General features: G+C 42.9%; 1 protein-coding gene and 1 long non-coding RNA gene across 2 annotated transcripts in view; both read right to left on the bottom strand.

The window, feature by feature from the left end:
- Positions 1-245: 245 nt before the first annotated feature.
- On the bottom strand, positions 246-7,723 carry KCNRG (potassium channel regulator). Its single transcript, XM_073583326.1, has 2 exons — positions 7,127-7,723; positions 246-1,418 (listed from the first exon to the last, which is right to left on the bottom strand). The coding sequence occupies exons 1-2, from the start codon at positions 7,705-7,707 to the stop codon at positions 1,163-1,165; spliced, it is 837 nt and encodes a 278-aa protein (XP_073439427.1). The 5' UTR covers positions 7,708-7,723; the 3' UTR covers positions 246-1,162.
- Positions 7,724-10,490: 2,767 nt separating this feature from the next.
- LOC141096641 (uncharacterized) overlaps positions 10,491-27,517 on the bottom strand; it is a 30,393-nt gene continuing 13,366 nt past the window's right edge. Inside the window, exons 2-3 of the long non-coding RNA XR_012233742.1 lie at positions 25,502-25,688; positions 10,491-10,863 (exon numbers count right to left, since the gene is read on the bottom strand). This is a non-coding gene — a long non-coding RNA (uncharacterized lncRNA). The remainder of the gene's footprint in view (positions 10,864-25,501; positions 25,689-27,517) is intronic.

The raw sequence follows: 27,517 nt of genomic DNA, 5'->3' as shown, positions 1-27,517 counted from the left end.
CAGGGTGATCAATGAGTGGAACAGGCTGCCACGAGAGGTGGCGAGTTCTTCAATAGAAGTCTTCAAACAGAGGCTGGACAGACATCTGTCTGGGATGATTTAGTGGATCCTGCATTGAGCAGGGGGTGGGACCATCTGGAGGTCCCTTCCAGCTCTAACATTCTATGAAAACTTGTTTCCTGTATCATTGACTCAAAGTAGATTTCAAAGAAAATTGGTTATATATACCGACTCATAAACAAAAATAAAAACATGTATACTTTATTATTAAACAACAACAAACACAAACCAAGCAACTTGGTGCTGATGAAAAAAACTCCAAACCAATTTGCGTATTGGAGAACAAAGCAGGATAGGGGGACAGTGCAATATGAGGGCACACAGCAATTATTGGGTTAACACCTACATATGTCTTTGGGGGTGAATGTTTTTCAAATATATCATGTTATACTAGATACCCCCAGGAATATTTATACAGTCATTTTATTTAATTATTGCCAAGGGGCATGGTTTTGACAAGAGATTTATTGCTATGTCATATATGCTCTTCTCCCTAAGTGTTTGAGAGCCTTTATACATTTTATAGCCCTCAAATAGCTGCCTATGAGATTGAGGAGGTTATTGGTCAATAGTCCATTTAATCCCCATATTTTAGTACCCTCAAGTCTCTTGTTTGTGTGACTAATTTGTTTATATGGAAGTTATTAGGGTCAATAAGGGATAGCTGACGCGGAGCGGGGGCAACAATAAAAATCAGGGTGAAAAAGCTTTGCAGGTAGGTAGGGACTGCACTAAATAGTGACTCCAGTTAGGAAAATTTCCCTCCTGCTCTCCCCATAAAATAATTATTTTTTCGGTTACTGGTTGTACCCTCTTAAAATATTGGTGGTGTGTGATAATTGAAATCTAATAGAATTATTATTTATTGGACTATATAAAATTGACCAGGTAGTTTTCTTTGTTTGACTGGTCATTCTGTACCCATCCTGAGAGATGGTATTAAACAGGGTGAGTAGGGACAGCCACCGTAGAGCGGGTGCGCCATTTGCGTTTCAAGAGGGTGCCAACCTCCGCTGACAGGTAGGGGCCAGTATAGGGCCTATTAGGGACCTCTATAATTGATTGTCTTTGGCTCAAAGTCCTTAATTTATGACTTTCTGCATTATTTTTTTTTGTTTGATTTGACCGGTTTCATTTGCACGATTACATTTTTTTCTTGTTTTTGGTTGTTCTCTGTGATGCTTAGGACTTCTGGCCTCTTCTTCCTCTGAAATGTATAGCACTCCACTTTGTCTTCTGCCGACACTGCTCTGGTGCTCACCAGACTGAAGCCGTCTCTGAGCAGGATGTCCAGCAGCAGGCCCAGCACATTGCTCCCATGTAGTAATTTCCTCTGGTCTGGTTTTATGGAGACATACCTGCAGAAAACCGGACTAAGTTAATGTCAGTGTATTCATAAAGAAAAACTCAACAGACATTTTAAAAGAATGGTGATTGCAGTTTAAGACCCTGTTTGCATTGGCACTAGTATGTCCCCACTAAATGGCAGTTTTTATCCTAAATTTCAAGCTAATGGTATCTGCCATCTTAAAAAGGAGCTGTCACCAGGTCAAGAGTGGGGCCAGTGTTTGCTCATGGTTTTGGTTTCAGAGAGATTAATTTTTAAGGTCTTTACAAGGGGGTGTGGCTCTCAGGATTCTCTGGGGGGTTGTCTTTAGGCTGTTTTACATAATTCTGTGAACACCCCTTTGTAAATACACTTAAAAAAAGCATGGACCACACATCTTAAAAAAAAAAAAAAAAAAATCATACATTGATCTAATGCTGGTAGGCAAAACTATACATTACTGAACACGTTCTGATCAGACTGTATGAAGCCCACCACCATCACGGCGAACCTCAGTGGGTCCTAACATTTATTGCCTTAAAGGAGCGGCGTCGTGCTCGAACCACTGCTGCAGCTACAATACACTAGCAGGGTGGGTGGCCTGGTGCCTCACAGCACCCATGCTGTAAGACTGGGTTGTGACACCAGAATAAACGGCCCCACAAGCACAGAACAACAGCAGCAATGGCTGCCACACAGCATCAACACCAAGCGAGCCATGAAACTCTCCTTCTAATAAAAATCTCTGTGAGGCACCAGGCTGACTGCCCTGCTTGGTGCATTGTTGCTGTGGCGGTGGTTAGCTCATGACGTCACTCCTTTATGGCAACAAAAGTTAGGACCCACAGAGGTTCGCCGTGGCAGTGGGCTTCATGCAGTGCGATCAGAATGTTAAAATAACTCATGTTTAGTTATATATTTTTTTTGCCTAGCGGCATTAGATCAACGTATGATTTTTGGAGGTGCGGTCCATGCTCTTTTTTAGCATATCCAAAAAAAACTTGTGCATTATAAAAAGCCTCATACCTCTGGAACTGTATGGTGGAGGAAAAAAGACAAAAATACCCGGCGGAGCAGTGGGCATAAAGTAGGAGCAAAACCTGTTCAATCAGTGCTGACTGGGTCTGTGTGCTAAGACATGCTCCATTGATAATTGTCAATTTCTGCATTTCCAGGAGGAATAACAGCAGCATATTACAATTTTCTACAATAAAGAATGTAAAAAAAATATCCCTTGCAGCATAGTAGGAATAACTGAACAAACTATTACAAACCCACTTGTCCAAAGGAAGAAGGGATTCCCATGTTATTGGAACAAAACATAACTTTTAGTAATTAAAAAGAAAAAAAAGTGTGAGGTTCCTGTTGGTTTACAATGGTGCACAATTAAAAACATGCTCAACCCTAGGTTAGTAGACTGAATGCATTTTTGTCTGCAGGTAAGGAGCTAATCTTATTTATTGCTCACCAGTAAGGCAGTCAGTGCTAGAAACCCAAAAAACCTGGTATTTCACTTGTTCTCTATTAGAACTTGCGTAAGTGCACCGAAATCCCCTCTCGCTATTATCAACTAGCAAAACTTATTTGCCAAACGTTTGTATGAAGATATTGCTCCACTATCAGGGCTGATAGCAGGGCCACCTGTACACGTCACCACTGGGGGGTTTTGCTAGACCCTCACAACTATGATCGCTGTGATTGGCTGTTCATTCCTGAACAGCCAATGTTTGAGCAAATGAAAGTGCCTGAAACATTGATTTCCAGATATGATCAGTACTATAACAGCTCTGATCATATGGGTGGTGCTAGGATACAGCATCTCCAGCGCTGATTGGGCGATTACATCCCGATCGAGCAATAAGTAATCAAGAGGGTAGTTTGACCTCTCGGCCCCAGATTGGGATCTCTGCCTAGACTTAGAAAAAAATATATATGCTTTTTATATTTTCCACCCCAAAGGAGTGCATCTTATAGTCCAGTGCGTCTTATAGTCTGAAAAATAGTTATTGTTAATTGTTTTTTATTTTTTACTGACATCTGTTTAGTATTTGTAGTTTTAGAATTTTAGTGAAAATTCACATAGAATTATGGGTAGTGTAATGTAGTTGTGGGCGCTTTAATTCTTTTTACTCTCAATTTAGTAATTTTTTTTATTTAACCAATTTTTTCTTTTTTATTTCTAGATTCTTGTTTGTTTTTTTTTTGTTTTTTTTCTATTCTAATAAATGAATAAAGTGAAAAATATGTCCCACACTTTCCAAAGATTGTATTCAGCCGAGGGGGCATACACCGTTAATTTGAACACTGATAGTGAGAGATGGGATGCCACTTTACTCCATTTGTCCTCCGCTTCCTCCATTGATTAATAAACCACCACGTAGATTCTCCAGGATGGCAAATGAGCTGCACCTATTGTTAGTGACCTCCTGTGGACCTCACCCCCCAAGTTTATGAATTTCAGGTTCCTGATTTTTGTGGCCCGATCAGGAATCCACTTTGACACTGACGGCCTCACAGAAATTGATTTTTTTCAATGTCTTTTTCACTGAACATTTCCTAAATCTCATGGTGGTTCAGACAAATTTTTGTACGCCCATCAATTTCTTGCCCAAAGCACAACTTTCATTTGCTAACTGAACATTCATAGATGCAGTGGAAATTAAGTTTTGAGGCCTTGTGCTTCATATGGGTATAGTGAAGCCAGAACTTTGGTAATATTGGAGTGCTGATTATTTTTTATAACTGCAGATTTCAACATGGCTATAAGTCTGAAACAAAGGCCTGTCATTAATTTTTGTATTACAGTGATAATGCATGATGGCCTCCACGAGATGACCCCAACTTTTCAAAGTTGCTGGTCATTGATGACTTTAACAACAAGTTTGCTAAAGAAGTATACATTACCCAAAGAGACATCTGTATAGATGAGTCCCTAATCCACTTCTAGAAGATTCTGGCAATACCTGCCTAGTAAGAGGGTCAGGTGTGAAATAAAGTTGTACAAACTACAGATTGAGGGTTTATTGTAGTGACCTGGTCCAGGTTACGACGGTCCCTTTAAATACCCCTGGACTGTGTTTAATTCTGTACACTACAGCTCACATTCTAGCCACCCCTTTTACTGTTATTAGACATCGCTTTCATTTGATCCATGTATTTTTCCGGGTATTTTCTCATTTGTTGTGTTCCAGCATCTGCTGGTGAAATGTATCCAATGTAAAGTTTTGACATGAGAATTGAGGTTTCAAGAGGAGGGGTTATTCTAGTTTCCGCCTCGTCTAGACCAGTCTGAGCTGGAAACCCCCCAGCCGGGTCAAGCTGTCTCTGGGAGCAGAGCACATGCAGAGACTCCCTTTCTCCAAGATCCCCTGTTATTCCTGACAAGCTGAGAAATTACCCCTGGACTCCCAGGTCAGTAAAATACTCTTGCTATGTAAAACCTTCTGCATAAAGCTGCAAAAGACTCTAAATCCCTCCATAACAACTTAAAAGCACTACATCTAAAGCTCTGAAGCCTCAATTCCATGTTAGAATCTAACTCTGAACTGTATTTGCTGTGGTTTACCCACGTGAGCTGTGAAGAATTGACTGTGTCATATTTCCCCGTTCCTGCGAAAGTAAACGCAACTGTTGTCCCCGAGACCTGTGTCTGTGTTCATTATTGTGGACGCCGCGTGGGGGTGGATAGCAGTGAACGAAAAGTCCTTCATTTTTAGGCTTTACATTATGAAGGGAGGGCCTTCCTGTTTCAACAACCTGAAAATTGTGTGCAAACTGATTGCATCCACTGCTGGATAAGGGTTATTACCTCTACGTAGATTAACCGTTGGATGCTGGTATAGAGGTAAAGTCTCTGCCAGATCGATCACAGTATGCAGTACTGTCCGCAAAAATAAGAGAGGACTCCGTAAGGGTGAGAGCAGTGCTCAATGTAACGAAAACATGTTGGCGGTTAAGTATAAAGTCAAGAGGGATGTCCTTTTATTGACCACAAAATGTGGTCATGGCAGCACCCCCACCGCTGTACGAGGTACCTGTACACTGGTCCCCAAACCAGTGCTATTTTCATTTTACTAGAGCTCTTTAAAAAATGAAATCTGAACTCTTGTAGCTGTGGACAACAAAGTTTTCTTTTAGTGCTTCTTCACACGTTGCGTTTTGTCAAATTTTCTGTACCAGCAAACTGAGGTTTCTGAAGCTTCATCATTCTGCTTTTTTTCCTTGCAGATGTGAATCTGTTTTAAATTAGAATGTCAATTTTTACCCTCTTTGCAGCAGTTTTCATGTATTTAGATAGATGGGTTAAAAAGCACACAAAATTGTTTATTTTACACAGTTTTTCTTGCCAAGAGACCTGTTTTGGAGGAGGATGTCTGCTATAAATACTTTAACGTTTCCACATACCTGTAGGGCTACGTACCCACGACAAGCTTTTGGTGCGTTTTTGACACTGCGTCAAAAACATAGCATCTTACAGTTATGACAGAGTGGATGAAATTTATAAAAATCTGATGTCCTCTGTGAATTTTTGTTTATCCCCTCAACGCTGCGTAAACTTACCTGTGGTGCGTGTTTCAAATTCGCAGCACGTCAAGTTCTCTTGCTCTTACGCTGATTTTTCTATGCAAAAATTCACCATAGACTTCCATTAGGTACAGAAATTCAACAGGTAAAAAAAAATGCACATGCCTTTATAGTGTTTCCGTGGCTGAAACGCATCAAAAACGCATGTAATCCGCACCCAAGTATGTCAGAGTTTTGGCAAAGCCAAATACCAGGAAGTATCAGAAACAAAGCAGCTTTAAAGCATCAAAAATGCAATAAAAATTCAAAAATGTGGGAAAGTAGCTACAATAAACACATGACTTCGTGTGTTACGGTGTCCCAGGCAGATGTGAGCTGTGTTCCAGCTGTTGCAGCTTGCACGCCAAAGGTTGCTGACTCTGTATTGTAAAATATTCGAGGCTGTGGAGCTTGTGGTGATGAGTGAGCATGCTTGGGTAATTAAGTCAAGCATTTTCGGCATGCTCGAAAAAAAATGATTGCGTCGCTGCGGCTGTTTGACAGCCACAACACCTGCAGGATTGCCTAACAGCTGTGAGACATGCAGACAGTGACGCCGAGCGGTTTTTTTTTTAGCACACCGAAAATACTCTATTAGGACACGTGCGTGTTTGCTCATCACTACTACAGCCATGACTCTGGCATTGTCATAAAGGGTTCCTACGTGGCAGTTATTTACTTCAGTAGATAACTTCACAATATCAGCGGGGGTTTTGTTTTGCTACATAGGGGTTTTAGATTTATAAAGCATAAGATGTGGAGAACTGCACCTTTCCACCAACTCCAAGGAGGAGCTCTATTTGGGTATAATCAGACTCCACACCCCCAGAAAGCAATAGATATGCTTAAAAACACCACTTCAGTCCACATATAAAGCTTTGTGCATCAGGGTACATATCGGCAAGTTATTGGTAAATATGATGTTCTTGTAGAATTGCTTTATATTTATTATAGCACCACTTATTCCATGGCGCTTTACATGTGAGGAGGGGTATACATAATAAAAATGAGATCAGTAATCTTAAACAATAGAAGTCATGACTGGTACAGGAGGAGAGAGGACCCTGCCCGCGGGGGGCTCACAATGGGGTGATATGATTATAATACGGGTAATTATCTCATATGGGATGTGTAAAGCTGCAGCTTCTATGATATATAATAAAAGTGGAATTTTACCTGGCTCCGAATTGGTCTCCAGTTGAGTAGTCTGTCCCACACTGAAACATCAAGTCATGATGTGATGGTCGCTGGAGAGGTATTGGAGCCATGGGTTTTTGTGAGGAATATGGGAAGCTCCAACCCTGAACTCCCATCGGCTGCTCCACATACATTACGATACGATCAGCAAGAGCTTCGATAGTGCTGTTACACGAACAGAAGACACGGAATAAAGAATGATTCTCCTGAAGAAGAAAACGCACTTCTAAGATCTCCATTCTGGGCCGATAAAAGCTCTCCTGACCCAACTGTTCAGCCAAAGATGAAATCTGGTAGAAGTCCGCTTCCCTCTGAAGTCTTTCATAATCTGAAAAGTCTGAAGGAAAAATCAGCTGTGCTGTCCTTAGATAATCTAAAACATAGCTGAACAAAGTTCCATCCCGGTCCACAAAGTATTGGCCATTTACTATCCTAAAGTCCCGATCGCTGCCATCCAGCATATGTGCAAATTTTGACTCTGGAAATCGCAGAAGTGTTGATGGCAGGGTGGTAAACGTCGTGCCTCCCACATTGAGGGTAATTACTTCAGGGTTACTCATTCTGGACCAGCTTCCACAGTTTTAGAAAGTTCTGAATAAGAGCTTCCAGCAAGCTGCACGGAAGAAAGGCCTTGTGCCTGGCAACGGTAAACTAAACAATGTCCACGTGTTGCCTGGGAACAGCCATTACTGTTGTGGACAGAACTGAGCAGCCGCAGGTGACATTCAGTGTGATCGACAAGTGGAATGGACTACACATTTTTGGCACTTTTAAACAATTTATTTACACTTGTTGATTATTAGTTTATTTTGCTTTTTCCACTTTTGTAACAATTTTTGGAATTTTTTAATAGGATTCACCCACTTAGTCCATCAGGCTTGTGTTTAACAATGACTTACAACTTAACAAGACTGAAGTAAATAAAAATTAAATATATATATTTTTTCCAGTCTTGTAATCCTTTTCTGCCTTTAAAATTATATTTTAACTTCAAGACCTTTTCTAATACTTTAAGGGCATGTGCGCATGTTTGTTTTTTTACTGCAGAAAAATCTGCTGCTAATGCTAGCAGGAAAAAGATGTAAAATATGCACGTTTTTAATGCATTTTTACTTGCATCGTCCCTGCGGTCATTTGGGTTAAAGCGCTGAAAGCTGCAGATTTCACGAAAATAACGCTACTGAAAGTTCAAATCTTCAAGGAAAAAATAAGCGTGGAATATTAGAAATCTCATATACTTTGTAGTTCTGTAAAGTGCAGCAGTTTTTTTTCCACAAGAAGCAAAATACTTGTGAACGAGCCCTAAGTGTTCCTTTTAGTCTGCGTTCAGACATTGCATATGTGGTACAAATATTTCCACAGCTTATCTACAGCTTTTTGTTAATAGAGGAATCTGTGTGATGTATGTGGATTTTGGTGCAGATTATTCAACCTTGTGCTTGACTATTCTGTACAAAGAATCCAAATGGGGTTTTTTCTATTCTAATAGTATAATATATACACTGCCCAAAAAAATAAAGGGAACACTAAAATACCACATCCTAGATGTCAATGAATGAAATATTCCAGTTATAAATCTTTATTCATTACATAGTAGAATGCATTGAGAATGATAAAACATAAAAATGATCAATGTAAATCAAAATTAATATTCCATGGAGATCTGGAATGATACTCAAAATCAAAGTGGAAAATCAAATTACCAACTGATCCAACGTCAGTGGAAATGCCTCAAGACTAGGAAATGATGCTCAGTAGTGTGTGTGGCCTCCACATGTCTGTACGACCTCCTTTCAATGCCTTGGCATGGTCCTGATGAGGCAGCGGATGTTCTCCTGAGGCATCTCCTACTAGACCTGGATTAAAAGCAACAGACAACTCCTGGACAGTGTGTGGTGCACAGGGGTGTTCGTAGATGGAACAAGTCATGATGTCCCAGATGTGCTCGATTGGATTCAGGTCTGGGGAAAGGGCAGGCCAGGCCACAGTATCAATGCCTTCATCATGCAGGAACTGCTGACACACTCCAGCCACATGAGGTTTAGCATTGTCATGCATCAGAAGGAACCCAGTGCACCTGCATGTGGTTTCAAAATGGGTCTGAGGATCTCATCCTGGTACCTAATGCAGCCAGGGTACCTCTGGCTAGCACATGGAGGTCTGCAGTGCCCTTCAAAGAAATGCCTACTCACACCATTACTGACCCACTGCCAAACCATTCATGCTGGAGGATGTTGCAGGCAGCAGAACATTCTCCGCGGTGTCTCCAGACTCTGTCATGTCTATCACAAGTGCTCATTGTGAAGAGCACAGGGCGTCAATGTCAAATCTGCCAAACACTGTTCTCTGGCAAATGCCAATCATCCTGCACGGTGTTTAGCTCGGAGCACAACCCCCATCTGTGGATGTCGGCACTCAGACCATCCTCATGGAGTCTGTTTCTAACCGTTTGTGCAGACACATGCACATTTGTGGCCTGCTGGAGGTCATTTTGCAGGGCTCTGGCAGTGCTCCTCCTGTTCCTCGCACAAAAGCTGAGGTAGCGGTCCTGCTGCTGGGTTGTTGCCTTCCTACGGCCTCCGCCACGTCTCCAGGTGTATTGACCTGTCTCCTGATAGCGCTTCCAGCCTCTGGACACTACACTGACAGGCACAGCAAACCTTGCCACAGCTCGCATTGATGTGCCATCCTGGATGAGCTGCACTACCTGAGACACTTGTGTGGGTTATAGAGTCCGTCCCATGCTACTACAAGTGTGAAAGCACAACCAACATTCAAAAGTGACCAAAACATCAGCCAGAAAGCATTGGTACTGAGATGTGGTCTGTGGTCCCCACCTGCAGAACCACTCCTTTATTGAGAGTGTCTTGATAAATGCCAATAATTTCCATCTGTTGTCTATTCCATTTGCACAACAGCATGTGAAGTTGATTATCAATCAGTGTTGCTTCCTAAGTGGACATTTTGATTTCACAGAAGCTTGATTTACTTGGAGTTAGATTCTGTTGTTTAAGTGTTCCCTTTATTTTTTGGAGCAGTGTATTTATAATATAATAAACAGCCATTTAGGAAAAAAACAATTTTTACTTGTATGCAGCACTAAATACTCAATGAGATAACCTAGCCTTGAAAGGTCTACGAAAAGTTTTGGTAGCTAAAAGTTATTGTATAGTGAAAAGCACAATTTTCTGTACCAAGTAATATGTCTGTTCATCCTATTCATTTATGTTTGGTGGTTAAAACCATGTTCTTGTAGCGATTTGAGCAAATGCATGATAACACAAGCCTGAATTTTCCGAACTACAGGAGCATGTGTAACGAATGGAAGCAGAGGCAGAGATGGTGAAGTTCACATTCGTTTTTATTTTTAAAGTGAAACTTCGGGACCACGGTCCGGGGGCTCCGAAGGGGGCGTGACTAGTGAGCCCCGGGTACCCATAGTAAAGCCCCTCAAACCGGGCCAGAATGGAATACCCGGAGGACACAGGTGCTATCTCCAGTTAGACCCCAAGCACATGGCAGCTGTCCCAGCGGGACCAAAAGGGATAGTTGCAGCAGAGTCCATAATGAGACGGGTCCTGGATCCGGGTGGTTGGTAAGGAGTCTGTTCCAGTGACCTTCACACAGTCCTTGGACTCGGATGGCTGTTGGCGGAACGGGATGGCTTTCGCCCAGATGGTTGCAGATATAACCAGGAAGCACAGGATACTGGTACTCTGTGGAGACAGATAGCATTAGACAATGCGCAGACAGGTTAGCATAAGAACTGAATGTAGCAATGATTGATACTCATTGCTCCGGTGCTCTCCCTCTGGAGGAGAGGCCAGAAATAGCAGCCAGTGCGCTGCCATTGGATAATTGCACTTTTAGAAAAATGCACGCTGTCCCTTTAAGAAGGCAGGAGAGCACGCGGGCGGGCCCTAATAGCTCTAGTTGCAGATCTGCCGACAGGATTCCAGGGGGTGGAGGCAGGGGAGCGACCTGAATGCTGAGCAGCAGAATGAGACACAGGAGGCAGGCTGCTGCCTAAGGACAGCGTGCGAGGCACGAGGTGAGTGCCCAGAACGGGGAGCAGCGGCAGACCTGGACGCAGCGCCAGGACGGGGACCAGGTGTAACAGTATCCCCCTCTTTACACCCCCTCTTCAAGCCTGCGTAGAATTTTTTAAGGAGAAGGGGCGCCTAGATGTTCTCTCTAGGCTCTCAAGAACTCTCCTCAGGACCAAAACCCTTCCAGTACACCAGGTAGTAGGTCTTACCCCTTACTTTTTTCACAGCATGCTGTGTGTTTGTAGTTTGTATGTATTACATGACAGATTTTTGTTCACCGAAAGTCATGTCTCATTCAGTCATTGTGATTTTTCACTATTACAGAATGAATAGTCCAAGTGTCATCAGTGGTAAAGTTTCCTCATCAGAGTTTTCATCAGTGATTTTTCACATAAGACAAAAAAAAACTTCAAAGCTTTTCCTACAATCTGCAATGTTGGTCACAGTCAGCCCATGGTTTGTACACTGATGCTATTTGTGTGCTGCCTGTATCTTCTTACCAATCCATAGATTTGTATTGGTAATTTTGATCGGCAACTCTGATCAAAAAGTCACATTTCCCGTGATTTTATATATATATATATATATATATATATATATATATAGTGAGGTAGCGCTGTCATTTGGGTAGGGGATACTCGCTTGGCAGTCACAAAACCAGATCCGGCACGGGTTTTCCATAAAACAAGCATAGTCCATGCGGTTTATTCAACATCATAAACCCGCAGCAGCAACAAAACTTCATATAAACAGCAGAGCGTCCATGACAGAGATTCACTCTATAAAACCCTGTGTTCACACAGGTTGTACCATGTCCAGTATACAGGTTCTCTTAGCCTCACTTACCTCACCCATGTCCGGGTTTCCTCATGGCTGCTTCAGCTTCCTGCAGACGTTCATTCCTTCCCCTGGAAACTCAGACATGTGCAACCATTCACCACAGCCACTTCATAGGCTGTTAGCCAGGAAGCTCCATCTCAGCGGGACCTTCCACACTGGACCAACCGGATCCCAGCATTCACCACCTGTGACCTACCCTGGCCACCATATATGGTCCGTAGCCACGCCCACCGGGTCACATGGCTATGACCTCATCACAGGTCCTTCACACACTCAGTCTTTTACTATAGTGTACTAAACACACCTCCTGGGTAGGTTTGTAGGTAACTGGGTCCGCCCGTCTCCCTAGTTACCTGGAGACTTCTCCCTGACACATTGACACAGCATCTCAGCAGTGTCACTGCTGCTCAACACACGCATCAGTCTCCATCTCAAGGCCACCCACCTTGAGATACATACCGGTCATTCATGGTTCTGCCATTCATCCTCTCTCTTGGGACATCCACACAGCGCCCCCTAGCGGATACAGTGGTCATTACACCACAATATATATACACAGTACAGACCAAAAATTTGGACACACCTCATTGATTGAGTTTTCTTTATTTCATGACTATGAAAATTGTAGATTCATTCTGAAGGCATCAAAACTATGAATTAACACATGTGGAATTATATAATTAACAAAAAAGTGTGAAACAACTGAAAATACTGCATGTCTTATATTCTAGATTCTTCAAAGTGAAAATACTGTATGTCTTATATTCTAGGTTCTTCAAAGTAGCCACCTTTTGCTTTGATTACTGCTTTGCACACTCTTGGCATTCTCTTGATGAGCTTCAAGAGGTAGTCACCGGAAATGGTTTTCACTTCACAGGTGTGCCCTGTCAGGTTTAGTAAGTGGGATTTCTTGCCTTATAAATGGGGTTGGGACGATCAGCTGTGTTGTGCAGAAGTCTGGTGGATACACTGCTGATAGTCCTACTGAATAGACTGTTAGCTGCTTTTTTCTTGCCAAAATACAAATTCTAAGTAAAGAAAAACGAGTGTCCATCATTACTTTAAGAAATGAAGGTCAGTCAGTCCGAAAAATTGGGAAAACTTTGAAAGTGTCCCCAAGTGCAGTGGCAAAAACCATCAAGCGCTACAAAGAAACTGGCTCACATGAGAACCGCCCCAGGAAAGGAAGACCAAAAGTCACCTCTGCTGCGGAGGATAAGTTCATCCGAGTCACTAGCCTCAGAAATCGCAGGTTAACAGCAGCTCGTATTAGAGACCAGGTCAATGCCACACAGAGTTCTAGCAGCAGACACATCTCTACAACAATTGTTAGGCTGGAGTCACACTAACCAGCGCAAAATACGGTCCGTAGTTTACATGCGTAATATGGATGAATGACCCCTAAATAGTGCCCCGTATGTCATCCGTAATCAAGGTGTGGTCGCGTATTTTGCGCATGTAAGCATCCGTATGGCATACGTATGGCAAGATTTTCTCGCAGGCTTGCAAAATGGACATATAATGGAGCCCTATGACAGGTTTTATAACAAACCAAAGAATAGATATAGACACATAGAATGCATATATATATATATGTGTATTCTATGTGTCTATATCTATTCTTTTGTTTCTTTATTAAAACTGTCAGTGTGAGTTTACTGTATAGAGCACTGAATTGCCGGCTTTGCTAAAAGACACCGGGTGCGTATTTCTCGCAAGTCACATGTGTGGTCCGTGTGTAATCCGTATTTTTTGCGCACCCATAGACTTGCATTGGCGTACTACGGCCGTAGTACTCTGACAATCGCAGCATGCTGCGATTGGCACGGAGTGTAGAATACGGATGAGAAATATACGCCTGGTGCGAGGGACCCCATAGAGAATCATTGGTCCGTGTGTAATGCGTGCTTTTAGCGCCTCTCACTCGGCCGTATTCCTCGCCAGTGTGACCCCGGCCTTAAGAGGAGACTTTGTGCAGCAGGCCTTCATGGAAAATAGCTGCTAGGAAACCACTGCTAAGGACAGGCAACAAGCAGAAGAGACTTGTTTGGGCTAAAGAACACAAGGAATGGACATTAGACCAGTGGAAATCTGTGCTTTGGTCTGAGGAGTCCAAATTTGAGATCTTTGGTTCCAACCACCGTGTCTTTGTGCAACGCAGAAAAGGCATAATTGAAGGCATACTGAACCAGCATGGCTACCACAGCATCTTGCAGCGGCATGCTATTCCATCCGGTTTGCGTTTAGTTGGACCATCATTTATTTTTCAACAGGACAATGACTCCAAAAACACCTCCAGGCTGTTTAAGGGCTATTTGACCAAGAAGGAGTGTTATGGTGTGCTACGTCAGATGACCTGGCCTCCACAGTCACCAGACCTGAACCCAATCGAGATGGTTTAGGGTGAGCTGGACTGCAAAGGCAAAAGGGCCAACAAGTGCTAACCATCTCTGGGAACTCTTTCAAGACTGTTGGAAGACCATTTCTGGTGACTACCTCTTGAAACTCATCAAGAGAATGCCCAGAGTGTGCAAAGCAGTAATCAAAGCAAAAGGTGGCTACTTTGAAGAACCTAGAATATAAGACATATTTTCAGTTGTTTCACACTTTTTTGTTAATTATATAATTCCACATGTGTTAATTCATAGTTTTGATGCCTTCAGAGTGAATCTACAATTTTCATAGTCATGAAAATAAAGAAAACTCTTAGAATGAGAAGGTGTGTCCAAACTTTTGGTCTGTACTGTGTGTGTATGTGTATATATATATATATATATATATATATACACACACTGTCTGCAAAAAAATGGACATGTGATCAACCGAATAGACTCCGAGAGAGTCAGATCAATTATGATAATGACACTCAGCTCGAACTCTGATCAGAGTTTCCGTTTACTGTAATAGGATTCTCTCAGGTATCGCAGGTGCAGAGAAGACTGCCCCATACTATAACAGTGATCCGAGTGCTTTGCTGATAAAAACGTCGGATAGCACTGGTGTGAGCCAGAAAGTCGGAATTACAATCGCTTGAGTGGAGCTGGAAACCAGGGAGATTGTGATCGGGGAGGACATTACACTTACTGTACTTACACTACATCACCTACAGTTACAGAAGTTTTGGACATGAAAAGGTTCAACGGAGCGCTTTTACTTTGCGGTGTTCTGAAGCAATAATAAATTTAAATTTTATATATTTTTATTTTTGCACACTCGTGGACTTCACAATGTGATTATTTCATGTGTCACTTGGTATATTTAGAAATGTGTGAAGCTATTTGCTAGGGCCTCCAACTTCCAAGGCAACCGCACAGTGATCCTTAGGCTATGTGCCCACGTTAGCATTTTTAAACGCTCAGGAAACTGATTCCCTTCCACGCGTTTCTTGCGCGTTTTTGATGTGTTTTTTTTCCGTGCGTTTTCTGGGAACATTGGAAAAGGCTAAAAACACTCAGCAATGCGGAAATTAATGAGCATGCCGCGTTTTTAGCCGCTAAGCGATTCCTGAGCGTTTAAAAACGGATGTATTGGCACAAAAAGCCAAGAACGCATGCAAATTAATTTGAAGCTTCTTTTAAGCATTTCTATTAAAAACAGATTAAAAACACATGTGACATGCACACATGTGAACAAGTCGGTGGACAGTGTTCACACCACCTACTGACTGAAACACAAAAAGAAAACACAGAATGACAAATTTGCAAAAATACTCTGCAGTAAAAAAAATGACAGTAATCAGCAAGTGCTGGTAAAAAAATGATAACAAATACAGGGTATTTAGTTGATATGTCTTTTGCATTTGTATTTGTTATAATTTTTTTACTAGCACTTGCTGATTACTGTCATTTTTTTACTGCACAGAATTTTTGCAAATTTATCATTCTGTGTTTTCTTTTTGTGTTTCAGTCAGTGGGTGGTGTGAACACTGTCCACCGACTTGTTCACATGTGTGCATGTCACGTGTGTTTTTAATCCATTTTTTCCTTGCTTATGCATGGTTTGGGAGACCCCACCCCTCTCTTGTGTGACATGCACATAAAGAGCCGTCTTACACCACGTGCCCATACTAGGAAGCGCCTGTCTGAATCCTGTTCATTTAGACACTGTTCATATGTTCAGGTTCTAATACATTAGATAGGGACTGCTCCGTTAAAGGTTACCGTGATGAGGTGGAGTGGCTTGGTTGTACATTTTTTGCAATAAAAAACGTATCAACTAATTACCCTGTATTTGTTATCATTTTTTTACCAGCACTTGCTGATTACTGTCATTTTTTTACTGCAGAGTATTTTTGCAAATTTGTCATTCTGTGTTTTCTTTTTGTGTTTTTAAGCGTTTCTACAGCGTCTGAGCCGGCACAAATGCTGTGCATACGTTTAAAAAAAACGCAACGTGGGCACACAGCCTTAAGGTAGGTTTACATGAATGTATAAAAGATGGTTCTGAGTTTCATCCAGAAATGTGTTTTTGTTTTCTTTGTGCAGCAGCTATTAATCATTTACAAGACCATTTGCATTTTCCTGTTACAGAATTGCAAAGTATCCGGAAAAATTTGGATGCCATACTGTGGCATCTGAATTATTTTTTTTTCTTGCACCCGTAGACTTGAATGGGTGAGACTCATCCATTGTTCGGAGGAAAATTGTGCATGCTGCTTGTAATGCCTGCTGCAGCGCAGTAGCCCACAACTTCCACCAGGGGGTGTGGGCAAATGAAAATAGGTACACTCACAGTGAAACCACAGAGCAGCAGGCAGGAGCCACTAGGTGGCGAGAAAAGCCGAGTCAGCAACAGAGAGGGAACAAAGTGCCAGAGGTCACAGCAATACACGTGGTCAGAAACAAGACAAGAAAGTCAGAGCCGGTCGGGAGCAGGAAAGCCAGAGACGGAAGACAGTCAAACAGGTCAGAGGACAAGCCGAGTAAAATACCAAGAGGTCACAACAGAGAGCGAGTACTACGACGAGTGAAGTCACGGGAAAACAGGATCGGGACCTAGGTAAAAGGGCAGCGGACAAATCAGAGTATAATGGGGTCAGCTGCTCAAGCCACAGAGACAGGAACTATAAGGGTGTATGCACAAGCTGCGGATTCTGCTGCGGAATTTGCAAAATCTGCAGGTCAAAAGACCTGTGGTTTATCTGCAGATTAACCTGCAGGTTTTCCCCTGCGGTTTGACACCTGGACAATGGAGTAGGTATAAAACCGCTGCGGATTCCGCACAAAGAAGTGACATGCTGCAGTTTTGAAACCGCAGCAAATCTGTGCAGAAAATTCCACACCGCGTGCACTGCGGTTTTTGTTTTCCATTGATTATAATGGTACTGTACACTGCGGCAGAAACTGCTGCGGATCCGCAGCGTGTGCACACACCCTAACTGATGCTGCTTGCAGGTAACAGCGGACTGAAATAGCCAGACAGATACCAAAACCAGGCAGGGAAGATTAACCCTGGCATGACCATCCCTGGGAGAGAATAATCAGAAACAAACCTCAGACTGGATCATGACACTGCTCCTGTGTCTGGGCCATCAGAAAGATGCAATGCACATCATCCTCCTTTAAGATGTTGATTATAGGGCTTGATGCTTCTCCATCACAATGCTTCACATTTTATGCTCAGACCGTCTTCAGTTTTTTTTTGTCGCAACTGATTTTTACTAAAATCACAAATTTAGCCATACGTGTCGATACAGAACACAAAATACATGCACCACCTAACCTTCATCATAAACTAATAGGATCTATTCACAATGCAGCTTTACATTCTCATGAGTTCACAAAACCAACAATATGACTGCAACGTGTGAACAGACGTATAGAGTAGAATGAGACATGACACAGCATGGAGGGGAACACATAGCGTTCAGATGACATCTTCCCTGAACGAATGACTCGAGTCCAGTTGCTTGTGAGACAGGATTCTGTGAGACTGCACTTTACATGTAAGTAATATCTTGTGACCAGAGCTGCCTTTCCTTGGCCGGCACGTCATATTCCGATGAATGCAGCTAGCACCATTCCTGAGACGTGCAAGTGCCAAATACTGTATTTCCACTATGATAAGAGAACTGGGACTTGGATACATTCAAAATATGCAGCTTCATATTAGCGTGTATTTTATTAAGTTTTTTTTTTAAAAAAAGTATAAAAGTTTTTTCGCTATCTGAGATAGTTTTTCATCAGTCAAAACAAGATTAACCCCTTTACCCCCAAGGGTGGTTTGCACGTTCATGACCGAGCCAATTTTTACAATTCTGACCACTGTCCCTTTATGAGGTTATGACTCTGGAACGCTTCAACGGATCTAGGCGATTCTGAGACTGTTTTCTCGTGACATATTGTACTTCACTTTAGTGGTAAAATATTTTCGCTATAACTTGCATTTATTTATGAAATAAAAGAAATATGGGGAAAATTGTGAAAATTTTGCCATTTTCAAACTTTGAATTTTTATGCCCTTAAAACAGAGAAATATGTGACACAAAATAGTTACTAAATAACATTTCCCACATGTCTACTTTACATCAGCACAATTTGGGAAACAACATTTTTTTTTGTTAGGAAGTTATAAGGGTTAAAAGTTGACCAGCGATTTCTCAGTTTTACAACAAAACTTACAAAACCATTTTTTAAGGGACCACCTCACATTTGAAGTCACTTTGAGGGGTCTATATGGCAGAAAATACCCAAAAGTGGCACCATTATAAAAACTGCACCCCTGAAGCTACTCAAAATTACATTCAAGAAGATTATTAACTCTTCAGATGCTTCACAGGAGCAGAAGCAACGTGGAAGGAAAAAATGAACATTTAACTTTTTAGTCACCAAAATAAAATTTTAGCAACAATTTTTTTTATTTTCCCAAGGGTAACAGGAGAAATTAGACACCAAAAGTTGTGGTCCAATTTGTCCTGAGTACGCTGATACCCAATATGTGGGGGGGAACCACTGTTTGGGGCACATGGCAGGGCTCAGAAGGGAAGGAGCCCTGTTTGACTTTTTCAACCTAAAATTGGCTGGAATTGATATCGGACGCCATGTCGCGTTTGACGAGCGTCTGATGTGCCTAAACAGTGGAAACCCCCCACAAGTGACCCCATTTTGGAAACTAGACCCCCTAAGGAACTTATCTAGATGTGTGGTGAGCACTTTGAACCCCCAAGTGTTTCACTAAAGATTATAATGCCCAGGCGTGAAAATATAAAATCCTGTTTTGTTCCCACATAAATGATCATTTAGTCCCCAATTTTTAATTTTCCCAAGAGTAACAGGAGAAATTGGACCCCAAAAGTCGTTGTCCAATTTGTCCTGAGTACTCTGGTACCCCACATGTGGGAAAAAACTGTTTAGGCACACGTCGGGGCTCGAAAGGGAAGTAGTGTCATTTTGGAATGCAGACTTTGATGGTCTGCTGGCGTCATGTTGCGTTTGCAGAGCCCCTGATGTGTCTAAACAGGAAAAAAACCCACATGTGACATCATTTTGGATACTAGACCCCCAAAGAACAAATCTAGATGTGCCCCCAACTAATCTAATGTAAATTAGTAGTGCATGGAGGTGTGGTACAATTTGAAGTCATCTTTCATACACGGGCCAGGTTTTTCGGGGCAGGTGTCGCATTGATAAGTGGTGTCCCTGCGTATTCCTTTTTTGTAACACGCTCTACAGCTTTTTTTGCGGCTTACCTTTTCTTGGGGTTGGCAGGACCACCCCCGGAAAATGCTGACCTGGTACAGTATGAGCACCTTCAGTTCCAGAAGTACTGGGGCCCACTCCTTTCTGAGCGCCAAACATCAGGGCCTTAACCACTACCTCCTGGAACTAAAGGTGTGACGTATCGCTGGAGCATGCACATTGTGACAGTAGGAGTGCGTTGAGCATTGCCATTTGGAGGATGTGCACGGCCAGCTTTTTATGCCACACCTTGGCCTTCCTCAATGCATTGTATGGTTGGAGGAGTTAATCGGAGAGATCAACGCCCCCCATGTTTTTGCTGTACCCCACTACACATGTCGGTTTGCGGACCTGTGTAGAGGTACCCCGTACAGTACAGATGGTACTGCCATCACCGTGTATGGTGGTCAAGAGATGGACATCTCTCTTGTCCTTGACCACCAGCAGGTCGTTGCTACATTGACCATGGCACAGCTCCGATTCCTAGGCAGGTCATGCCCAGGTCACCAGCAGTGCACAGAGCGGTCACATCGTGACCGCAGCTGTGCCCTGTGGTAGGCGCGATCGCCGATCTAATCGATCGTGCCAGCTCCTGCAGGCCCTGCTGGGCTTGCACCAGGCTCCAGCCTAGGATCGGTGCTAATAGCGATGCTGTGCATCCTAGCCTAGGACATCATTGTTACAGCCAAGCTGATTGGCTGAAACAATGAGAAACGCTGCAATTGGCTGTTCAGAATTGAACAGCCAATCACAGCGTTCTGGATGCCAGGGGCGGGATCGCAGCCCGGGAGGCTGACGCCATCTTCTGTAAGGTGAGATGGCGTCAGAATTTTAATGCGATCACCGCGACTTAAGTCGCAGTATCGCATTAAAGGGTCCGACATACTATCCCGTCCACGGTCATACGGGCCTGGGTACCGTGGACAGGATAGTACGTTGGATGTCAGAAAGGGGTTAACATGTGTGGCTAGAGTGAAAAAATTGTTAAAGGGGTTGTCCACTATTGGACAACTTGGTAATGGCCGAGTTTTTGACTGGAGTAGCATCTCTGGCGAAGTGCACGCCACTGATGCAATGCTCCAAATTTATTTAGGGCCATGCGCCTCTTTTATGAATTTGGCGCATTTATTCTTACACGCCCCTTATTAAGATTGACGTACGAAACGTCAGACTTGATGAATCCGGGCCATAGTGGTACATGGGGGCCATTCAGATACATAGTCATTATGTAATACAAAACTAGCTTGCATTTCCCAGAACACGAGCCTCTGAAACAGAACAGTCGTGTGTTCTGGTTTAAAAAGGAGAGACCTCTAATATATACTTCTCAAAAAAATAAAGGGAACACATTACAGGCTGATCAAACTTTTAGCGTTCCCTTTATTCTTTTGAGCAGTATAGTTTTGATCTAATGCGGCATATGGACAGGATTTGCCTTTGTGATACTAACCCTTCAATACTGCTTCTGGTTAAGACATTCAAATACAGTAATATCTCCGAGCACATCCAAATACTCGGAGATCACCCGAGCATGCTCAGGGAAACCAGAGCTACGAGTATACTCGCTCATCACTAACCCTTACACCTATAGGTGTTGTAGACATCCCATTCTAACTTCATAGGCATTAATGCACATCTGAAGGCAATTGTCTATGCTGTGAAGATACGAGATGTGCAGCATCTGAAAACAACGGATACTGGAAGCCTGTGCTAGCATTTCTTCTGCGGTGTTGCTATCAGTGTGTCAAGAGTGGGAGAAGAGGGGTGCATTGACAATCCAACACAATGGGCAGCACTTTGAACACATTTTATAAGTGGTCATAAACTTGTAAATAACTCGTGACAGAATAAAGTTACATTAAAACCAAGCACACCACTGTTTTTCTTGTGAAATTCTCAATAAGTTTGATGTGTCACATGACCCTCTTCCCATTGGAAAAAAAAGTTGGATCCAAAATGGCCGCCACGGTCACCACCCATCTTGAAAGGTTTCCCCCCTCCCATATACTAATGTGCCACAAACAGAATGTTGATATCACCAACCATTCCCATTTTATTTAGGTGTATCCATATACATGGCCCACCCTGTAGATTTGTCCCCTCCTCCGGCAGATCTAATTGCTTCCTCTCTTTTGGGGAAGCTTTGTACAAGATTTTGGAATTTGGGCATTTGTGATGTCAGACCCTGATGTTGGATGAGAAGACTCGGCTCATTGAGTTTAAGTCCCTGGACGGGCCAACCGAGTTCTTCCATAACAAACTGAGCACTGAGGCACAATCATTCCGGAACAGAAACAGGCCTTCTCCAAACTGTTCCCACATTGCTGGGAGCTACAATTGTCCAAAATGTTTTCATATGCTGAAGAATTAAGATTTTTGCTCACTGGAACCAAGAGGTCTAGACCAAGATCTGCAAAAACATAGTGTTATCCCTCCTCCACCAAATTTAACAGTTGGCACAATGCAGACAGACAGATACCATTCTCCTGGTATTGACCAAACTCATTCATTCATCAGATCCAGAAGTGTGATTCAAGAATCCATAAGATGCATTTCTCTAGAGTACGGAGGCAGTGGCTTCACACCACTCCATCTGACACTTTGCATTGTTCTTGGTGATGTAAGTCTATGTGCAGCTGTTTGGCCACAGGAGCCCATACCATTAAGTTCTCGGTGTACAGTTTTTGTGCTGGTGTTAATGCTGGAGGAGATTTGTTCTTTTCAGTATGGAGTCAGCAGGGCATTGGTGACTTTTGTGCCCTCTGGTCCTCAACACTCGGTGACCCCGATATGTAACCTTGCAAGGTCTGGGGCTTTGTGGCTGATTTGCTGCAGTTTCTTCCACTTTGCAATAATCTCGCTCACATGTGATGGTGGAATATTTAGGAGGGAAGAAAAGTCATAAACTGACTCTCACCCCGGTGGCTCCTATGACAGGCCCGCGCTGGAATCACTCAGCTCTTTACAACAAACTATTCTGTCACGTGTTAGTCTAGGCAAATGGCACGGCGACGGGTGGAATTTGTTTTGTTTTTTTTTTCTTTTACACCTGTGACAATGGGACTGAATGATAAAAGTGAATTTAATGGCTGTGTCATCATACTTTCATCCATACAGTGTATATAAAGAACATAAAGCCTCTCTGTCCATCACATCTATATTTGCTTCTCAGTTCACTGCAATCTGTTGTTTTCTGGAAGCGGCCATTTCCGGCTGTTTAGAGGTTCCTGTAGTTGTCCTTATCCTACAGTTTGTTGTAAAGAAAAAAACCATAACAAAACTCTATTTACCCCCTGTGGGAGACACCGCACTGGACCTGGGGAAAGTACAGTACAGAGCACAACCCCTACACTGGGGAAGCAGACATGAAGGCTGGGAATATATCAACCCACGTGATCACTTCTATATCCCGCAGTTCCAGTTCTATAAACTTTTCATTACATGTGTAAATGTTTTAAGTAACTGTTAATAGGTGTTCCTGAGATTTGTACTTTACAGTGACTGCTCCTTTAAGTTAAGTCATTGGAGTGGATCTATTGATAGTTTATTAAGACCAGGACTGCCTTGTAATTCCAGCTGCCAGAAGACAACCTGTCTGACTGGCTCTGCTACTCCTAGTCACTGCTAGTGCCCTCATGACAGATCATGTCCCAGTGCTCAGTGACTAGTCATTCCTAGGACTCTGGGTTGGGGTGGGGAATCCTCTTTCCAGTAGACGTTGTAACAACTGCTGTGGGGAATCCAACATTTGTAACCCTCAGACTGCTATGTATCTGACTCCACAGTCAAAGATACCCTTTTCTATTACTATATACAGTTTTGGACAGGAATGCCTAGGGCCCACCATTAACCAACCCCAGGGCCCCGCTTCTCAGCTACATGCAAATGTGACATTATTTCTCAATCAATGGACTGCGTAGATTGATAAATTAATAAGATGCTGGCTTTATCTGTACACAGTAATTCAATTATTTATTGCACTCATTTATATAGCGCCAATAATTCCACAGCTCTTTACAGAAATCATCACTGTCCCCGATGGGGCTCACAATCTAAATTCCCTATCAGTATGTCTTTGGAATGTGGGAGGAAACCGGAGAACCCGACCGAAACCCACGCAAACACGGGGAGAACATACAAACTCCTTGCAGATGTTGTCCTTCATGGGATTTGAACTCAGGACTCCTGCGCTGCAATGCTAACCACTGAGCCACCGTGCTGCCCATATACAGTAGTGCCAAGTACTGCTCATATAAGGGGGGGTGGCCCACCGGAGGATTCTCCAGCTCTCCTGTAGGCCAGTCCAAACCTGACTATATATGATATCCAGTGTACACAATCTCCAGTCTCAAAAGTCAATGTTCTTTTTTTTCTTCTACAGGCCCAGATTTATATGGCAGAAACCTGTTGTGTAGCCTTTTCTTCCTTTGTTCCTGATTTACAGCCAATATACTTCAGAGGTCTATCCACAATTCTGCTGGTTTCAGAGCTGAATGGGTTATCCAGAGGACAATAATAATTACCCACTAATTATATTCCTTTACAGATGCCATCCTCAAAACCCAGACACAGTGACAAAAGCTGGTTGTGTCGGGGCTCCATCATCTAAGTTTGTGTTTTCATGTGCCCAAGCATGTTACCCAGCATGTTACCACAAGGGGCACTGTTTTACAAGATAGACTTCTATTGCATGCATAGGGAACATTAAAGGGATCCTCCTGAAATTTGTAGTCTTGTGAAGTAGTATTTGTAGTGGTGAAGATTGTAGTACCGTATTTGTATTTTTGCCATTGCACAACTTATATAATTTATAACCTTATAACCTTATAATTTCATAGCATCCCCTGCTTTTTCAGTGTCAGCACAGAACGCTGGTTTGCATTACGAGATATCAGGGACTAAATAAATCATCAAATGTGTAATAATAGCTGTTCCCAGCATATTTGTTCAGCTAAGTGCATACATGGACTGTGCATTTAGCCTAGCACAACATTTTATATTCGGTAACATACACTAATGGCTTTAGACGCCTCTGACATGGAAAAAAAAAAAAAGATTTTCACAAGCTCGCTTCCTCGGGGTTATCCTTGACCCTGATCTCTCTTTCAAACCACATATGCAAGCCCTTTCCACTTCCTGCCGACTTCAACTCAAAAATATTTCACGGATCCGTACATTCCTCAACCAAGAATCTGCAAAAACCCTATTCCATGCCCTCATCATCTCCCACCTTGACTATTGCAACCTCTTGCTCTGTGACCTCCCCTCTAACACTCTCGCACCCCTCCAATCTATTCTATACTCTGCTGCGTGACTAGTCCACCTGTCCCCCAGCTATTCGCTGGCCTCTCCCCTCTATCAATCCCTGCACTGGCTCCCCATTACCCAATGACTCCAGTTCCAAACCCTAACCATGACATACAAAGCCACCAAACAACCTCTGTTCTCCATACATCTGTGACCTCGTCTCCCCATACTTACCTGCACGCAACCTCCGATCCTCACAAGATCTCCTTCTGTACTCTCCTCTTATCGCCTCTTCCCACAATCATATACAAGATTTCTCCCGCGCATCCCCTCTACTCTGGAACTCTCTACCACAACATATCAGACTCTCGCCTACCATGGAAACCTTCAAAAAGAGCCTGAAGATCTACCTCTTCCGACAAGCCTACAACCTGCAGTAACCGCCGATCCACCAAACCGCTGCACGACCAGCTCTACCCTCGCCTACTGTATCCTCACCCATCCCTTGTAGATTGTGAGCCCTAACATATGTTATTGGTTACCTTTAGTAATTGAAATTGCAGCTAATTTCAGTCTCCAATCTTCATTCATTCCTTATTTATTTTTCATACTTATTGATATGCAGTTTGCAGCCTGTTCCATCTTTCAGATTTTTCTCTTGTGAGAGTTTCCATCTCTGCCATCAGATGGAGACTACAGTCTTAGTGAGGATTGGCATAGAATAGGGACCTGGAAAACAAGAAATGCCTTAACGTTGGCTTCCAGGTACACATAACTGAGCCATTTTATGCGCTAAACTTTCTCAATTTTTCATACTTCTAATGCAGTAATGCAATTCATTATTCATTTTTCATGTTTGCATGGTTTGGCGCTACAGTGTGCTTCCTTTTTGGCTTGAATGTGTATGAGTTGGTGACTCTAGGTTAAGCACCTGTTCACACTATGCTTATGTTTGGATGTGACGGTCAGTTTTTGAAATTCATCTCTGCCATAGAGGCTGGATGTGAGTTTCTCTGTTTCCAGGGTGGCATCTTTATAATGTACATAGAGAGGGGACTCCCTTTGTACCCTCCTCCAATATCCCCCCACCCAAGGTGCAGGGTGTAATAGGCTATCTGTCTGAGTACAATTGACAGGTGTAATAAAATCCAATACAGAAAAAGTATTGCAGTATATTACACGAGTGATCAAATAGTGCAGTATTCAACAGTCAAGACCCATGCTGGGGAAAAGTAAAAACAATGTCAAACGATTTTTAAAAAGAAAGGAAGAGCGCAATTAACTTTTTTTTTGCATTCTTTTTTTATTTTTAAGTCCTTTTATTATTGCAAGTCTATATATATATATATAAAATTTAATGTATGTGTGTATCACCAACCAATCACAAAGCATCTTTCATTTCACCAGAGCTGTTTAAAAGAAGCTGAGCTGTGATTGGTAGCTATGAGCAACAGTTTTCCCACTCCACGACAACACCTCTGCAGACACTGACCGTGTGGGAGAAATCTAGCATCCCCGGGAACATAAACTCTCAGCCATTGTCTGTCCCCCAGAAAGGTGCAGAGAGCACATGACAGAAAAGAATCACCCCCTCCCTGCCCATATCCCCATCACACATCCTCCATCTCATAGGCACATCTTCCCTCTTAAAGGGATCTCTCTGGTATGGAAGTCAGGGCAAATCCATCCAGTGCTTTCATTTTGACCCCAGGCCTCTCTTAAAGGGATCCCTGGTATGGAAGGACCATTCCAGTCATCGCTGTGGTTCTGACCCCAGGGTCTCTTAAAGGGATCATTGGTATGGAAGTTAGGGCAATTCCACTTAGCGCTCTGGTTCTGACCCCAGGCCTCTCTTAAAGGGATCCCCGGGATGGAAGTTAGGACTGTTCCACTCAGTGCTCTGGTTCTGACCCCAGGCTGACAGTATGATGTGGGATATTAGGGGTAGTAGTCCGGTGCCTCTGACGAAAACCAAGCAAAATTTGAGCTCCTTCCTTTCTGAGCCCTGAAATTTGCCCAAACATTAGTGTGCAGCCATATATTATTATTTTTGGAGCACCATTGATTCCATGGTGCTGTACATGAGAAGGGGTTACATCATACAATATACAGATATAAAATGCTATGAACAAACTGACAATAACAGACTGGTACAAAGGGGAGAGGACCCTGCTCTCGGGGGGATTACAGGCTACAGGATAATGGGGAAGGTGACAGTGGGTTGAGGGGGTTGTGTCAGCTCCAATGGTGGTGAAGTGACAGTGAGGTCATTGAAGACTGTAAGCTTTCTTGATGGGTCTTCAAGTTCCGTCTGAAGCTTTAGATTGTGGTGGATAATCAGACGTGTTTGGGCATAGAGTGCCAAACGATGGAGGCATGCATAGGAGAAGTCTTGGAGGCAATTGGGTGAAGAACGTACAAATGTGGAGGAGAGGAGGAGGTCTTGGGAGACTATGTATAGGGAGATTACTTCGGAGATAGATGGAGGAGACAGATTATGGACGGCCTTCTAGGTCAATGTTGGTAGCTTGAACTGGATTTGTTGGGGAATTAGGGCC

Source organism: Dendrobates tinctorius, unplaced genomic scaffold, assembly GCF_039654945.1.
Source record: "Dendrobates tinctorius isolate UK_male_01 unplaced genomic scaffold, ASM3965494v1 ptg000075l, whole genome shotgun sequence".
Lineage (NCBI taxonomy): Eukaryota > Metazoa > Chordata > Amphibia > Anura > Dendrobatidae > Dendrobates > Dendrobates tinctorius.
Note: the sequence above shows the minus strand (reverse complement) of the source record. Positions and strands in the feature narration are given on the sequence as shown.

Excerpts from the sequence above, each read along its gene's own strand:
- KCNRG (XM_073583326.1), bottom strand. The coding sequence starts at position 7,707 with ATGAGTAACCCTGAAGTAATTACCCTCAATGTGGGAGGCACGACGTTT. Across the intron at positions 1,419-7,126 it reads GGAGACCAATTCGGAGCCAG|GTATGTCTCCATAAAACCAG; the intron begins GTAAAATTCCAC and ends GGTTTTCTGCAG.